Source organism: Hibiscus syriacus, unplaced genomic scaffold (assembly GCF_006381635.1).
Source record: "Hibiscus syriacus cultivar Baekdansim isolate YM2019G1 unplaced genomic scaffold, ASM638163v2 tig00111029_pilon, whole genome shotgun sequence".
Classification (NCBI taxonomy): Eukaryota; Viridiplantae; Streptophyta; class Magnoliopsida; order Malvales; family Malvaceae; genus Hibiscus; species Hibiscus syriacus.
In genome coordinates, this window is record NW_024062962.1 from 86,771 (window position 1) to 104,095 (window position 17,325).

The window sequence follows — 17,325 nt, forward strand, 5'->3', positions numbered from 1 at the left end:
TTATGATGAGGAATCCCTTACTGAAGTTAGTCCGTGAACGTGGATGATTTTTATAAAATCTAAAATAATACCTCTTCCTTAATCGACGCGACAACGACCATGAAGGAACCAAAAACACCATACGAATAGGAAGAAAATGTTGAGTCAAACGGTGCCAGCGATGACACCCACTATAGAAAAAAATTGCACAAAACGAAGAGGGGATAGATAAAGTACTGAGAAAGAGAGTTAGTTGCTGGTGGTTTGCACAAATGTGAAAACGAAAAAAATTGTGTATTAAATACCCCAAACCTAGGTATTTCTATCTATACAATTTTAGTGGCTTTCAGAAGACATAAGGGCACTTGAAGTATATATAAGATATTCAACCTTAGTGATCCATGATTATTCAAATACATGGTATCAGTGTTATAGTATGTGAAAGTTTAATGGTATTATGTACTCATTGTATAAGTAGAATACTTCTTATTAGTGTGATTATGGAAAACTACTATGTGGAAGAGAACCCATATCCCAAGTCTAAATCTATATTTCTTTAAATTGCTTGAAAATGAAATTAACCTTAGTTGAAATGAATGCTAGTATGATTGAGTCATGCCTCTATACTTTATTTGTATGTTTATATTTATGAATTTAATGAAGTATTATAGAATAAATGTGTATTATTAAACTTGTAATGCTCATATTCAAATTATTTTTATGCATAAATTATTAGACTTTGTTCGAATTTGAGGAGCATTATCAACGAATGATTCTAACGCATCATCTCGTGGTACTGATCTATTAGTGGATATTTTTATTCATAAGATAATATTATTTTTGTTATGTAAACTCTATTATTATATTATTATTATTATTATTATTATTTTAATTTACATTTATCTTAGTAGGAACTTTAATTTTTGTATATTGTATAACTGCCTGGTTCCTTTGGATGATGAATTCGCTAGAAAAGAGCCAGCTTCAAACTGTATAGTCGTTTGGCGGTGGTTTAATAGAAAGTACAATCATCTCATGGTGGGTGTGTACAGGAACCAACATGATTTTAGAAAGGAATAATTTATAAAATTTTAAAAGAATGAAAACATTATTAATTAAAAATATAAAAAAAATACTTAAAATATACTCTAATTTAAAATTTTGAAGAGACGTGATTACTTTCTCCTGCCTTTCCTTTATCTATCCCCGAATGTATCATTGATGGTGAAGAAATAATGGTGGAATAGAGTAATTAGAAAAATGATTAAAGTAATATAAATTTTAAATATTGAGAGTTAATTTTAAGAATTATTATAAAAATTTTTGAATGATTAAATGTATCACCCCTCTCCATTATAGGTGAAGTCAATAATTTTTTTGAAGGTTAATTTAAATTAAATTATAAATTTATTATAAAATGATTTAGTAGTTTATGTCGATCATTGTAGAGATTTATTATAGTATACTTTACAAATATATGAAATATTATTTTATGAAATGTATCATCCTTTTACTTTGAATTTTTTTTAACATGAAGTCTCTTTAGTTGGTGATTTACTAATTCATACTAAGCATTTTAAAAATTTAATAAGATACTTTTTTTAATTCAACTTGTTTTATTATAATTTAAAATTTAAAATTTAAATGTTATTTAAAAAAAATTATATTTGGTCTCGTTATACTTTAATTTTTGATATACAATTATATATAAATAGAAAAAAATGGTTAAGATGATATCATTCAAACCATGATATTTCTATATTTCCATCCTAAATAATATTTTCGTTGGCTATTTTCTAGTAACGAAATGATTTAAACTTTAAACGACCAAACCACTTTCTCCGACAATTTAGTCCATCAACAAATATCAATATTAGTGTTTAGAGTTTGATCTTTCAACCTTATAAATAACGAAAAAATCAACAGATGTTTTTCAGGCAGGTTACAATAATAGCTTCTTCATTCGAGGCTCATCAACATTTCAATCATAAAGAGAAGAATAATAGTCAATAAAGGCCTGGGATTCAATGACAACATGGTGTCAGTGGGAAAATTGCCATTCTTGTTCCTGGCTTAGTTCTTCCCAGATTTTAGAGGTTGTCCCAGTTCGATCCCGATAAAGGCATGGAACTAATCATCGCCACCGGTACTGCCGTACGTCCCGATGTTAAAGTTTTTAATGTGCTAGACTTTGAAGCCAAGGCGATGGAAAGACCCTCAGCTCAATTAATTTTATCAGGGCATTCAAAGAAGCCTGCAATCATGCAGGGAAGGCAATGTTTCCGACCCGATATGACACTTAAAAAAACTCGACCCGACCCGAATATCACACTTAAAAAATCCGACCCGAACAAAATAAAGTTTCACCAACCGACCCGAATATATGAATTAGAAATCCGACCCGACCCGACCCGACCGAATATATAAGGTAAAATTATATATATTTTGGGTTGTGTATTTTTCACCCTAAACCCGAACTCGACCCGACCCGACCAAAATAAAGTTTCACCCGACCTGACCCGAATATATGAATTAGAAACCCGACCTTAAATAATAATAAATATTTTTATTCAATATATGAATAAATTACCAAAAGATTGACGAGGGTAGTATGGTCAAATTTCATTCTCTCCGACAAGAAAATTGAATTTTATCCATTCTTGGATGGAATTCAAAATCCCTCATTTGATAGAAAGTTGAAGCCATGAGAGATTCTAATTCCTTGGAAAACTTGAACTAAACATGAGAAGTGGTGTAATTAGATTCCAATTCCATCTAATTCTAAGGGATTCATGCCAACCAAACATTACCTAATTGTCGCATCGGCACGGGTGACGATTGCATCTCCATCATCCATTGATCCACCAACATCTCTGTCGAGAACACCGCCCGTGGCCCTGGACACGGCATCAAGTACATTCTATCCATCTATCTATCTATCGAATCATTTATACGTAAAACTTACGTTAAATCATTTAAACAGCATTGGAAGCCTTGGACACTACGATTCAGAGGCAGATGTTTTCGGAATCACCTTGAGGAACTGCACGTTGACAGATACAGACAACGGTGCAAGAATCATAACTTACAAAAACAATAATCCAAGCAAAGCTCAGGCATTATTTTCGAAGATCTGGTAATGAAAAACGTCAAGAACCCCATCCTCATAGATCAAGAATACGGAAATCAAGGCGACAGTGAGGTTATTTTCCTTCTCCTTCCTCTTACGAATATATATACATATATGTATGTATACTAATAAGTTTGTATTGGTTTGGTGAAGACTTCGAAAGTGAGCATTAGCGACGTTCAATTCACAAACATCAAAGGAACTTCAGCAAGCAAAGTTGCAGTACAACTGATTTGCAGCAAAACAGATCCATGCCAAGGCGTTTCAGTTAAAGATATAGACTTACAGTTAGCAGGTACGAAAGAGGCTAACATTCCCTTCAGCTCCAACTGCACCAACGTCAAAGTTACCTACTCCGGCACCCGCCGCCCTGCCCTCCTTAAATCACGGCCTAGTATTTTTATTTCTATAAACTCACAATCATCCATGGAAATTGTGATTGTTATTTCATGTAAGCAACATATTATCCAATTTATTAATAAAAATTTCAATTACGGAACATGTTTTGTTGTCATTTTAATATCAATTTAGATGTTAAATTTATTAAATGAATTTTTAATTTATATTCATAATAACTATTTGATCGAATTTATATAATCTATTAATTAAACATAATCTTTAATTTAAAATATAAAATTTAAATTCAATAATAATATAATATGAGAAAAAAAAATTCAACTTAGATAATAATAAATGATGCTATTCATGGGTGTTGTATTTCATGTAAACAACATATCCAAATTTATTAATAAAATTTCAGTTATAGAACATGTTTTGTGACTTTTAAAATATAATTTACGTGTCGAATTTATTAAAATGAATTTGGATATATGTTTGTAATAAAATTTGATTGAGATATCACTATTAATTAAACACCTATACAATTAAGAAAAATGTAAAAAAATCAAATTCAATAATTATACATAAACGAAAAAATAATTTGGATAATAATATAAATAATGAAGATAAATTATAAAGGTGTTTTAAAAAGTGTAATTCATGAACTCAATGATCTTAGTGGTAAAAGAGAATTTTATTTTCTTTAAAGGTATTCTTGAGCAAGTGTTGTCACGGATGGACGCAGAATATTATGTTAGAGGGGACGAGCATATAAAATTTGAAAGAAATGACGAACTTATAAAATTTTAATGGGGACAAAATCAAATTTTTAACAGAAAATACAAAGAAATATCTAAATCTATATGAATTTAAAATTTGTTGGGGTGACAACCCCCACCCCCCCCCTCTAAATCATCTTTGATTGTGTCTGTAGTATATGTGCTGTCAATATTTAAAAAAATTTAAACGGATGTTACCTTATAATCATTTCACACTGTTAAAAAAATTAATTCATTTTTTCATGATGAAAAATTTTGTTTATGCGGAAAAAAATTGATAAGATCACTCTTCAAAACTTCAACAACTACCATTTTTTTCTCTTGCATCCGCTCTTTTGACATATTAGTTCCTTTCATAACATTGGCTCTTCCTTCATTCCTTTGCAAAAGTTCCACACTGGTTTGGGGATCTCAGGCCCCATCTCGCGCAAAGTTTGGAGTTGTGTTTAACCTAGAAGGATATTTAATTTAGAATATTAAAAAAGATACGTCATTTAAGGGAAAAAATTTAATTATAGGGGTAAAATATATGCAAACCCCCTGAAGGACCCGATAGTCTAGGCATTCGCGTCGTGCGGGTACGCCCCCAACCGTGTTTAACCTAGAAGGATATTTAATTTAGAATATTAAAAAAGATACGTCACATTTAAGGGAAAAAAATTAATTTAGGGGTAAAATATGCAAACCCCCTGAAGGACCCGATAAGTCTAGGCATTCGCGTCGTGCGGGTACGCCCCCAACCCCAATGAATTCAACAAGCTTGGATTTGCACTCCCGTGTACTAGAAAAATATTGAATTGATTTTAAAAATGTTACATCATCTTTAGTGAAGAGTGTAGAGTTATCACCATTATACTCTAAATGAAAGGATTCACCCACTGTTTACATATCATCTGAACAAAGAGTTGAGATCCCTTTGTTACGTATAAGTACGTTGAGATGCCTCTTCACATTCTGTAGTCTCTCTACAAGGACTTAAAGTTGCCTCCACCCCCGCTTATTGTAAGAGTTCTTTTATTGGGTTGTGAAGAGCGTTGAGATACTTTATCCTAGTGAGGGGAATCCCACCATTGCTCTACCAAGGATAAGATATCTCAGTCCATGCTATAATATTTCTTTGGGAGCAGGGAGATATCCGCTCAACAGTGCTTCTCGAAAGGGTGAGTTGCCTCCTCTCTGACCAAGAGCATTGAGATTCCTCTGCTCTTCTCTAGCTAAAAGAGTTCTCTCATTTGTCTTTTTCACCCTCACGACCTGACTTATAGTTAAGATCATATATTTAAAAGAATTCTTCATTGTCTTTGTCACCCTTGAAAGGGTCGCATTTTCGATCGCATTGCATTTTATCATGATTTTGGATATAACAAATGCTAATGTGGTTATTACGGTATCGTGATCGTAATTTTTTTTCTAAAGGAGTTGATTTTTTTAAATATAAGCTGATTTTTTAAAACAAAAATTAAAATAACAGAACAATAGAGAAGATGGACCGCTATTGCCGCAACCCCATTAAATTACGACTGCGATCCACCTTAATTGGTGTGATTCCGCTTCACACTACTATTTTTCGTAATAGAGTTCGGACACCGCCGCGACTGTGATATAGCACCGCTATTCTACTACCCTATCACTATTGAATCCTTGGTTACGATCGAACTTATAGAGATCATATTAGTCACTAAAATGACCTCGAAAAAAATTATATTTGTCACATAATCTTTAAAACCCTTTATTTAGTAAAATACCAAAATTAACTTATCCAAAGATAGAAAATCAATTAGTCCATCCACATACATAGTGGTGAGAGTTTGATCTCTATGCCATATAATAACGAAGTTATCAGCATATGTTTTGCAGGCTTCTTACAAGAATAGCCTCTCCATTCGAGGCTCGTCAACATTTCAACCAATAAAAATAAAGGCCTCAAATTCAACATGACAACAACGGGGTCATGGGAATAATTGCCATTCTGGTTCTGGGCTTAGTTCTTCCTGAATTTCAAGTATTTGCCCAGTTCGATCCCGATAAAGGCATGGAACTAGCTAAATCAATCACCACCGGCACTGCCGGTCCCGATGTTAAAGTTTTTAATGTCCTAGACTTTGGTGCCAAGGCTGATGGAAAGTCCCTCAGTTCCATTAACTTATCAGGGCATTCAAAGAAGCCTGCAATCATGCTGGGAAGGCAATGCTACTGATCCCTGAGGGAGAATTCGTGTTAGGATCGACGTTATTTCCGGACCGTGCACTGCCGAACCTCCGCTGATGGTTAGTGTCGTCGGAAATATATTGCAACCTAATTCTCAGACGGTAGAAGATGCAGATTGGATCAACTTCCAAAACCTTAACGGATTAATCATAAGTGGAAAGGGTGTTTTCAATGGTAAAGGTGAAACGGTATGGAAGCCGAAATGCGATAACCAGGGATGCGGCCGAATGCCTGCCGTAAGTTGAACCATCAGCATCCATCCCAACATTCTTTTGTTGTTACATGATTTAGCTAGGCTAATAATGATGAAATAATGTCGTGTTGGATAAATTTGCAGACATTAAAGTTCATCAAGGTGGACAATGCTGTCATTAGTGGTATTCAATCCGTAAACGCTAAAGGGTTCCATATCATGATCAGTATTTGCAACAACTTCAGGATCGACGATGTTAACATATCAGCTCCGCCCGAAAGCCCCAACACCGATGGCATTCACATGAGCAAGACCAGCATGCTCAAAATAACTAACTGTCGCATCGGCACGGGTGACGATTGCGTCTCCATCATCCATGGATCCACCAACATCTCTGTTGAGAACACCGCCTGTGGCCCCGGACACGGCATCAGGTACATTCAGTCTATCTATCTACCTATTTATCTAATCATTTACGGTAAAAACTTACGTTAAATCATTTAAACAGTATTGGAAGCCTTGGACACTTCGATTCAGAAGCAGATTTTTCGGAATCACCGTGAGGAACGCACGTTGACAGATACAGACACGGTGCAAGAATCAAAACTTACAAAAACGATAATCCAAGCAAAGCTTCAGGCATTATTTTCGAAGATCTGGTAATGAAAATGTAAAGAAACCCCATCCTCATAGATCAAGAATACGGAAAGCAGGGCGACAGTAAGGTTATTTTTCTTTCTTCTTCCTCCTTCCTCTAACGAATTAGATATAGCTACATATATATATATATTTGATATGCGTGTACTATAAGTAGTTTTATTTATTGAAGAGTTCAAAAGTGAGCATTAGTGATGTTCAATTCACAACATCAAAGGAACTTCAGCAAGCAAAGTTGCAGTACAACTGATTTGCAGCAAACAGATCCATGCCAAGGCGTTTCACTTAAAGATATAGGCTTACAGTTCGCAGGTACGAAAGAGGCTAACATTCCCTTCAGCTCCAACTGCACCAACGTCAAAGTTGCATACTCCGGCACCCAAAGCCCCCCGCCCTGCCCTCCTTAAATCACGGCCTTGTATTTTTATTTCTGAAAACTCACAATCATCCATGGAAACTGTGATTGTTGTTTCATGCAAACAACATATTATCCAAATTTATTAATAAAAATTAAAACTATGGAACTTTTGTTGATGTTTAAAATTCAATTTAGACGTTAAATGAATTTTAATCTAGGTGTATAATAAATATTTGATCGAATTGTCATCATTTATTAATTAAACACATATTCAATTTAAAATATTCAAATAATAATATAAAAGGAAAAATCAAAATTTAAACACATATTGCAATTATAGCTACTCAAACTCAAATTTCTAAAGAAAATGACATTTTCTTTTATCACGACCGTTAGGTTCTTTATAATTATATTTAAGGTTAAGGTTTAAGGTTAAGGTTTAGTAAGTTTTAGGTTTTGAGTTTAGGGTATAAGATTAGGGTTATGTTTTAAGGTTTATGGTTTTAGAGTTTTGTTTATAATTTAATAAGGGCTATTTAGGGTTTAAGATTTAGTGTTAATGGGGTTTAGATTTAGAATTTATAGTTAAAATGGTTTGTGAGGTTTAGGGTTTATTTAGGGTTTAGGATTCATAAATTTTAGGGTTTACATGTTATTAGGGTTTCAAGGTTTAAAGTTTATGGTTTATAGTTTAGAGTTGTGAATATTAGGGTGTATGGTTTTAGAATTTATAGTTTGAGTTTATGATGTATGGATTAGGGTTTAGGGTATACTATGGGTTAGTAAGGTTTTAGAGTTTTGGGTTTTAGTATTAATATGAATTGCGGAAATTTTACTTTGGTCTGTTAATCGCTTACCTAACAACTTTTTTATTTATTTTCTTCATCATGCTCTCTTCCTTAAGTCTCATCTTAAGTCTTCTCTTTCGTTACTCTGCCATCGTCTTAGCGTTCTATAATCCCATCTCTACCATGTTTTCCCGTTAAAAGAGAATAACGCAAGGCAAGATCTTCCTTTTCCTGCTTTCGTTGCGATCACACGATGGATCGAAGAGTGTATTCTTCCACTGCTCCATGCCAGTATACCAGCCATGATCATGGGCGGAGCCAGTGCCTATTGAGGGTGTCAATTGAAACCCAAAAATTTCCAATTTTTTTATATATACATATAAATTTAATATATATAATATAAATAAGAAAATGACACCTTTTTCAAAAAAGTTTTGACACCTTTCAAAAAAGTTTTGACACCTTTCAAAATGACACCTTATGTTAGTTTAGTTATATTTTATATTAATTTATTAAATTTTAGTGTTATGCATTAATTTATATGATTTTTTCTAGATATCGTAATTTAAAATTATGACATTACAATTTGAAATTTCTAGTTCTGTCCTAAGAGGGACGTAGAATCGGACTCAACACCGATCCAATCACCATCCTTTGTTTTTACCTACAGGCCTGCAATTGTTTTTACCTACAGGCCTGCAACTTCATTATCATGAAGAATGGTCATGAATCTCTTGTCAGTGTGATCGGGACATGCATATATCTCACGTTCATCTTCCTGTTTAAGGAACAGACCATCATCCACATAATCAGCTTCTCCTTTCTTGTGTACTGCCATTTCAAAAGCTTCGGACATCTTTTCTGTTGCTTTAAGGCCACAGTAACCTTGTTAACGAGCTCATATTCCCAATCAATATCATCGTCACCCTCATTGTCATCACGTTTAACTTTCATACCAACTTGACAATTGGAGGAGTCAGAAAGACTAGTGGCTGGAGGAATGTCTGACAATTCTTGTTGTTTCTTAGCGACTTCTTCTAGTTCTTGTTGCTTCTTCCTTCAATATAGCAGGAAAGACATTCTTGTCAGTTAACACTTAGCGGGCCAAAGTGAAGGAAAAACAAAATGAGGGAAAGAATAATAATCTCACTGTACATACATGAATATTCTTCTTATCATCATTTTCAACAGTATAATTCTTGTCATCTGAAAGAGCAGGTTGCACTGAGCTTCCATCTGTCTTTGACTCCTTCTTGACCTCTACACGTTGTTCTGTAGGAGCTGTAAGAGTTAATTTATCGTTAGGTGAACGAGCATGAACAACGGAGCTCACAACCAAAGCAAGATGATCACGTTCGGCTCCCATTGCTTCAGCAGCCTCCACGCATTGCGCAACTACTAATATTGCTGCTGATGCCACGACCATGTCGGTCTTGATTGGCTGTTCATTTTTTTCCAGAGGTGAAAGAAGAAGAAGTTGAGGTGGTGGCCGTTGTAAGGCTGCTATGGAGGAGGCAACTTCAGCGACTGATAGAGTTGCGTGGAGTAGTGCATTGTGAGCTTTGATTTATTCTTTCTTTTTCTCTTTCCTTTCCTTTAACCATCTCCCTACTGACTTTGCCCCATTAGGTGTGTTCACGTCATTGCTAGCACTTGCGCAACCTCCACCATTTAATAAAGGTTGTATAGAGTTGTAAGGAGACGGTGATTGTTTATATGAGTTGGTGGTAGTCGCATGATGTTGATGCTCCACCAGAGGATGGTTTCTGGCCATCAGTTGTTGCACCAGTGAGTTCTGCAACACTCTTTGATTAATGGTGAAGAGCAGAGAAAAAGAAAACTTTTTTCTTGAACTTTTTTCACCGGCGTTATCGTCGAGCAATCAATTTATTACATATCTATAGATCGATAATATTAGTAGCCAAATTATTACTTTTGAAACCTCAATGAGAAAAATAAAAAACTTACCATTTTTTTTATTTATAGTTTGGAAAACATAACATTTACATTTATTTCCTTAATTAGTATAAATATAATTTTCTTAATTTTACATTTTCTTTATTATTTATGAATTTTTAATTAGTATTAGTATCTTTTATTTTTAAAAATAAAAGAAATCATTATCGAAATCATGGTTAATAGGCTAAAATCACGAAATTGTTTTACATTATAGCAGCAAAACAACACTCACAACTGCTTGTCTGATCATCATTTATAAAGCTCATGCATTAAAGATCGAAACCGAAAACCAAAATTTATAATACTGTTCCAGATTCTACAGTCATTCTGTAATTAACCACAATTCCTTAACCCTGTTTCAGTTAAAGAAAGCTCAGTAATTTGCTAGAAATATTTCATAAATTCCTTCAGATAAATAGAGTCGGTTCATTAACTCGACATTCGCAGCAGTCCGATCGGCGTTCTCGGCATTCATGTCTTTCCACCACGGACCAACCTAACTAATCTTCATCTGCCAATTGTTTATTTTCAGGGATTTTGAGAATACCACCATCTATCAAGGGCTTCAACTCTTCTTTGGCCATTTTGCGGACCTCGGAATCTGAGGATTCCCAAAATGCAGACACTACCTTTGAACTGCAAATAGAGCAATGGGGATGATATCGAAATATGTAATGTCAGAGATCAAGTGGATGTTTATGCTTTAAAACGTGAAAGATTTACAGAGACGAAACAAAGCAGCTAACCTGTGACCCTGAGCCCATAATTGACACTTTCCTTCAAGAGATTTATTCCATAATGTGGAAGCAAATGCAGGGCAGTCTAAGACCAGTTTCCGTATGGTGCGACTGGAATGAAAGTTTTCGAGCACATGTTCTTCCTCTGATTCTTCGGGTTCTTCAGATTTAGGCTTCGCTGCAAGTGCTGCTATAGCTTGGTGCAAGTTATTCAACTTTTCATCCAATGTTGGGTGCAGAATTCCATCAGAACCACCCAATGCAACCTGGCATTATTCCCGACATATGCCAAGGTGATTAAATCATGAGATTGCAGATTGAAAATAGGTCAATAAAAGACACTAAAAAAAACTCAAATTTGGATGGAGCGCCTGTCCAAATATTCAAGTATAAATATTCAGTTATACAGTTAACACATTATAACAGATATAAATGCTGGTTATCGACCAAGTTCCATGCTTCTAGCTTAACCTACTTCCGGATTTTATAAAAACAATGCAAACTCCAGTAACAAGAACAAAGTTGATTACCTCAAAAATTACTTCTTTGCCAAAATTTGAAGTAAGCAGTTCTCCAGCGTTCTCAATGCAAACATCAACAAGATTCTGCAAAACCAGCATCACAAAAGTTAACCAGAAAGATTTTGATGTCTTCAGCCAAAGAACCGACAAGATTTTCCTTTATAAACACAAATAAGGGCAAATCACCCCTACTGGGCAACAACCAACAAACCTCGGCGAGCCCACTCTTGACTAGCAACTCTTTCCTCCTTAAAGAAGGATCCTTCTTCCCACCCTCAGCCGAGTAAAGGTTCTCTTCGGGAATATCGCTTTTACTGGACTTGGTTTCTGTCATATCAGAATTGGTTGTAGCTTCCTCTTTTGTACGTTCTTCATCAAGGTTCTCTTCAGGAATATCACTCTTAGCTGCCTCCTTACCAGATTCATCACTTAAAATATTCTCAGATCCGGCTTCAGAATTGTTCTGAGAAAGTGAAACCGTTGTAAATTCTAGCAAATTTTGTTTGCCATCTATTATAGTTCAATAAAAGATCATAGCTATTAAACTACCTTAGCACTGAGTGACAGAACAGATAAATTTAAAAACGCCAGACCATCGGAATTTAAATAGCGCGAAGAGTTTGGATGAAGCAACTGTAACAAGAGGCGCCTTCCACTCTGAAATTCACAAAACACAAACAGAATCTCGTAAGGAACACAGAACCACTAAAAACTGAATTAATATGCTCAAACAAATGGCACAATTTTAGGGATGTGATCCAATCTGACATTTTAAAATAACTGTAAAAAATATGAACTTTTACATGGCCCAATCTGAGTAGATGAACCCCTCAGTCCTCAATTTATCAGTTCGGACTTTAAGGATTCTCCGGATACTTCAGATAATGAGGGTATAAGTATATATAATTTTGTATTTGCTTTAAAGGTCATTAGCCCATCATTATTTACAGACCAAGTTATCTTCTTAAAGTTCTGTTGCTAAGATAAGAGGTTTAGAGAGAGAAGAGACCTTGTCCAAAGCAAGCTCTTTCAATGTTGCTAGGAGCTCACGGATGACGAACTGTAAACAGAAAATTAAAGTCAGGCACTAATAGAAAGTAATATTACATGACAAAGAGCCGTAGTAATGAAAGGCTACACCGCAGAAACTAACCTTTGTTATAAGCTTTGTGTCATCGACCATTGAAACAATGCCAACGAGTACCTAATAAAATGGAAATCAGAGACAGAAGCCTTAAGCGATTTAAATCTTAATAAAAGGCCTCATGACACACACTCGTAATGTTGCTAGTGCCATAGTTGAATTTACCAAAGAGTCAACATTTAAGACATAGGGCTGTGCAAAACTCATGAAAACCAAGTTAACCGAATTTACCCATGCAATTTGATTCATTCGGTTTGGTTAGTTCAGTTTCGGTATAGGTCAGTTAAAGGAGGTAGTTTAAATATGTTGATTTTGTCAGCTGTCAGTTTATATAACTGATAGCCGAACTGACCAAATTAATCAGCTTGATATAAATATATTATACCTGTATATTTTTTAATATATTTATAATATTATAGTAATAGACATTACATTAGTCCAATGATTATAACTTTTTTTAAGGAAATATAAATAAAATATATAATATTCTTAAATAAATATGAATTACAAAAAGGGTAGATTGGCTCATTTATTTTTGGTTAAGACAACAAAACAAACCGATCAATTTAAGTCAGTTCAGTCATTTTGGTTTTTCCTTAAGTCAGACTGGTTTTAGGTTATTATTTATGGGACAACAGACAACAGTTAATTTCAATTTTGGTTTTTCAACCGAACCTACCGTCTACACACTCTTATACAAATTTTTTTTATATGAGTTTCAGGCCTCATTAAAAACCCCCTTCTTGATTAATGGCGCTTTTAGGAAAGCTCCTTAATCAGCGGAAGGAGGAAAAGAGTGCCTTTGGATTTTATTAATCATAGGCAAAGTACATAAGATACAACCAGAAGACATACTTAAAAGAACCTTAAGTATTACAAAAACAGAAAATCAAAAACACCAAAACGACCTGACCACCCTTAAACAACAAAACTATCTCAGCTCCAAAACATCAATAGGCCACAAAAAACCTACTGAAAAACCTTTAAAGCAGCAAAATGAGTTAACAAAAAGACTTCCAATGAGTTAACACTCTTATACACATTAAAATGGTTAAAAAATAATCCTTCTACAAAGACTTCCAATTAGCATTTCTAACAAAAGAAATTCAAGTGTATAGAATTCCATAAGCAACCCTTACCAAGCACCCACATTGATCATGCGCTATCTTGCTTATATGGCCTTTCATTCCTTTGATGATTTTCTTTCTTTCCTAAAATGGAACACAAAAAGGATGACACTTCATGAGTTAACAAAAACTAGGAAAAACTTGGAAGATACTCATTCAAACAACTGCCACAAACCTTCGCACTTCCATGCTTAACACAGAGCATCCCAATCTTAGATCCATCCCGTGTATGGATCATACGAACTAGGAGAGGACCAGACAGTTGTTGAATTATATCTGCGGCAGAGGACTATTGACAAACTATATTTAGTAAGAGAAATCACATGCAAAAACCTGTGCTACGAACAGAAAACATTTTAGAGAGTGTTTCAATAATGCACGTTAAGATCTTACATACCTGATCAGCTATGCTCAAATACTCTACTAATACCCTGTGTACCATCGAGTGGTCCACAATTCCTTTTTCAAGGATTGGTTGAATCACCGAACTCGTGTGTCTCAAAACAGAAGATTTCTGCAGGCCCAGCTTTGATATTACATCTATTAACCTGAAATAAGATCAGAATTTTTTTGTCAAAATATGTTCCCGACTTCTTGTAGAATTAGGATATCACTGTGGAATCACATATATCCTACAAGATACCAACAAAGCTGTGAAAGGAATAACATCAGAAAAACTTAATGACTGCCCATCAGCCTCAATGATAAGTTGTCAGTTCTTTAGGACTTTATAGAGTACGACAATCAATGCTAAAAAGTACGAATTTATATAATTTCTACCTGCTTTCTTTGATGGATGCGAGGTCTTTAAACAGATGAAGCTCTGTAGAATATAATTCCATCAGAAGCTCTTGTTTTTGAGTGGCATTTCCAAGTTGATATGCATGCTCAATAACTGCAAAGGGATAAGCAAAGATATTGAATGTTAGCAAGGTTTGAGAGCAGATTTACCTCTCAAAATCTATGTGAAATCTGCTACTGAAAACTAAACCAGTTTTATCACTCACTTTAATAGACATCACCTGCACATAAAAAATTGAGTAGAATTAAGATCTACATTACTCGGACTCAGGTGAAAGAGCCGAATATGGATATGTTTCCAATATGGTTTTTCTTTTTCTAAGTATTTCTATGTATTTAGAGAATCATTACAAAATCATATCCCCATACTCATGACACTATATATATCGGATCAAGGCTACTCAAACACAGGTGTGAGAGTCAGATCACAGGTATGTTCAATATTTTACAAGTTCTTCTATGTATTTGGAGGATCATTAGAGAGTCATATCACCATACCCATGTTGGTATAAGAGTAAGACATGAGTACTACAAGAAAAAAGACGCAGAGCAACTTAGCTTAAGACACATGTTTAAAGCAAATGCACCACAATTTTTTTGACAAATTTAGGAGCGGAAAATAAACTCTAACATACCTACAGATCCAACCATGTGACGAAGAAGTGAAGCAACATGCCCACGGAGAGACGAGAGAACCCCTGTCAGCTGTTTTTTAGATGCTGCATGCAATTAATTGTAATGTAAGACTACAATAACAAAAGGATTAGCATCACCTAGAAGATAATTATAAATACTAGTCGTTGAAGTAACATAAGTATACCTATATCTAACATTTTCTTCACAAGATGAACTGCGTAGGCATTACATGAAAGGGTGAGAAAGTGTGGCTGAAGCTCGGAAAATACAGCATCCCTTTCTGTTTGAGAGCAGTACTTAACACAGGTCTAAGGCCAAACCAAAAAAGGGTTAGACAACCATAGCCTTATGCAGTGGAATTAATTAGAAACCTAAAGAAAAGACCAAAACCAACCGACCTGCAGAACACGAGACGAAACATGAGAGCCAGCAATTTCTGGAATCTTTCCCTTCATCTTTTGCAGAGCTTCAGTAATCAGCCTAAGAACAATTCAAATAACATTTTAGGCCCAAAAACAGCCGTATTGAGTTACTAAGCAATATATTCGCTCTCAAAAACATACTTTGATCTGTCTTCTTTAGGAATATTCCGACGTCTCATCTTTTCCCATAGAGATGCAAGCTCCTGATACAATGTAAAAGAACCAAAACTTGCATTAGAAAAAAAATCAATAATTGCCAAAACTTCAAAGAGTCATCCATCAAATAAGTTCTAACCAACTCATAAATAGATGGGTTCAAATGTCTTTGCATTAAATAGGGGTGTAAAGACGCATTTTGGGTTGAAAAAACTATTTCATCACTGAGTATCAAAAGAATCAAATTTGAGTATTCCAATACCTGATCCAAGCAACGGAGTAATATGTTTTTTTTTCTTTTTTAATTAGGATAGAAAAACTTCAATTCGAACTCAAACTCACGCTTGAGTTGAGTACGAATAACCAAGTTTTAAATGGAGCATGAGAGTTGAGCTCGTCCTTTACTAAGTAAAAGAATCTAATCGAGCCAGCCCCAGCAATATTTCTCCAATGGTGTTCGAGCTTTACAAATTACACTCAGCCCGAACCTCAAATTTAAGTCAAGCTTACTAAATAACTTCAAACTCAGCTTGACTCTATCACATCCAAAATAAAAAGAAATACACAGAACTTACTTGTTCAAGAGTATAATGCTGTTTCCTCTTCTTCTTTCTAGCTTCTGCCAATTCCTATCAAAACCAATAAAAAAACAAACATTCAATAACAAAAAACGGGTTGCCCTCACAATTTCTCACGAAAAACAAAGGCAAAAAACCCGAGAGACCTTTGCTTGGATTCGACGCTCTCTCTTAGTGAGCTCTTTATTTTCATTCCCAGAATCCAATTTCTTAAACTTTGAATGACTTGGGTGTTCTCGTTTTTGTTTGGATGAGTTGAAAGGTTTTTTCAACGGCTTATTTGAAGGGCTTTTTGATGGGGCTGAAGCAAGTAGCTTCGGCTTCTTCGATGTTGAGCTATCTCGGTCGATGTTTGAGCTTGAAAATTGCTTTCTCTTTTTGGGTTTTTGTGTCTTTTGATTCTTGGCCGCCATTGAAGCTTTTAGTTTAACTTCTAAGCTCTTTCTCCTTAGGGACGAGTGGGATTTTAGCCTCTATATTTTAGGGTTTTGCGTTTAGGTTAGAGAGGAAAGGATTGGGCCTGCCGACTGTCGAGACTAAGTATGCCGTACGGAAAGGATTTTGGACGGAGATTTTTGTAAGGGTAAATTATTTAAATAGTCTGTCAAGTATGAATAAATTTTCTTTTTCAACATCAAAGTTTTAAAAGTAACAAAATGATCACTAATGTTATCGATTTATAACAAATCGATCATTAACAAGTATGAATAAGGATAAAGTTTTAATAGTAACGGTCACTAATGTTGTGATACGTTAGGTTAACTTATTTGGTATAGTTTGGCCACTTGGGATAAGAGCAAATTATATAAATGG

The 17,325-nt window shown here is 34.7% G+C and overlaps 1 protein-coding gene, 1 long non-coding RNA gene and 1 pseudogene across 3 annotated transcripts; 2 read left to right on the forward strand and 1 right to left on the reverse strand.

Annotated features, from left to right (window-relative positions):
* Positions 1-2,853: 2,853 nt before the first annotated feature.
* Positions 2,854-3,460, forward strand: LOC120151209. The gene is made up of 3 exons (XR_005518599.1): positions 2,854-2,892; positions 2,963-3,181; positions 3,263-3,460. It is a non-coding gene; the product is annotated as an uncharacterized LOC120151209 (long non-coding RNA).
* A 2,685-nt stretch (positions 3,461-6,145) lies between these two features.
* On the forward strand, positions 6,146-7,819 carry LOC120151204 (annotated as a pseudogene).
* A 2,841-nt stretch (positions 7,820-10,660) lies between these two features.
* Positions 10,661-17,022, reverse strand: LOC120151223 (pumilio homolog 24-like). Of its 2 annotated transcripts, none has more exons than XM_039163741.1 (17): positions 16,659-17,022; positions 16,510-16,563; positions 15,920-15,981; positions 15,755-15,836; positions 15,545-15,664; positions 15,356-15,443; positions 14,700-14,814; positions 14,317-14,467; positions 14,095-14,208; positions 13,932-14,003; positions 12,802-12,852; positions 12,658-12,708; positions 12,198-12,305; positions 11,860-12,111; positions 11,658-11,732; positions 11,137-11,393; positions 10,661-11,026 (listed from the first exon to the last, which is right to left on the reverse strand). In XM_039163741.1, the coding sequence occupies exons 1-17, from the start codon at positions 16,923-16,925 to the stop codon at positions 10,891-10,893; spliced, it is 2,055 nt and encodes a 684-aa protein (XP_039019672.1). In that variant the 5' UTR covers positions 16,926-17,022; the 3' UTR covers positions 10,661-10,890. The 2 variants fall into 2 exon arrangements, with proteins under 2 accessions (XP_039019672.1, XP_039019671.1); XM_039163740.1 differs by having other exon boundaries at positions 15,356-15,439; positions 15,541-15,664.
* Positions 17,023-17,325: the final 303 nt, after the last annotated feature.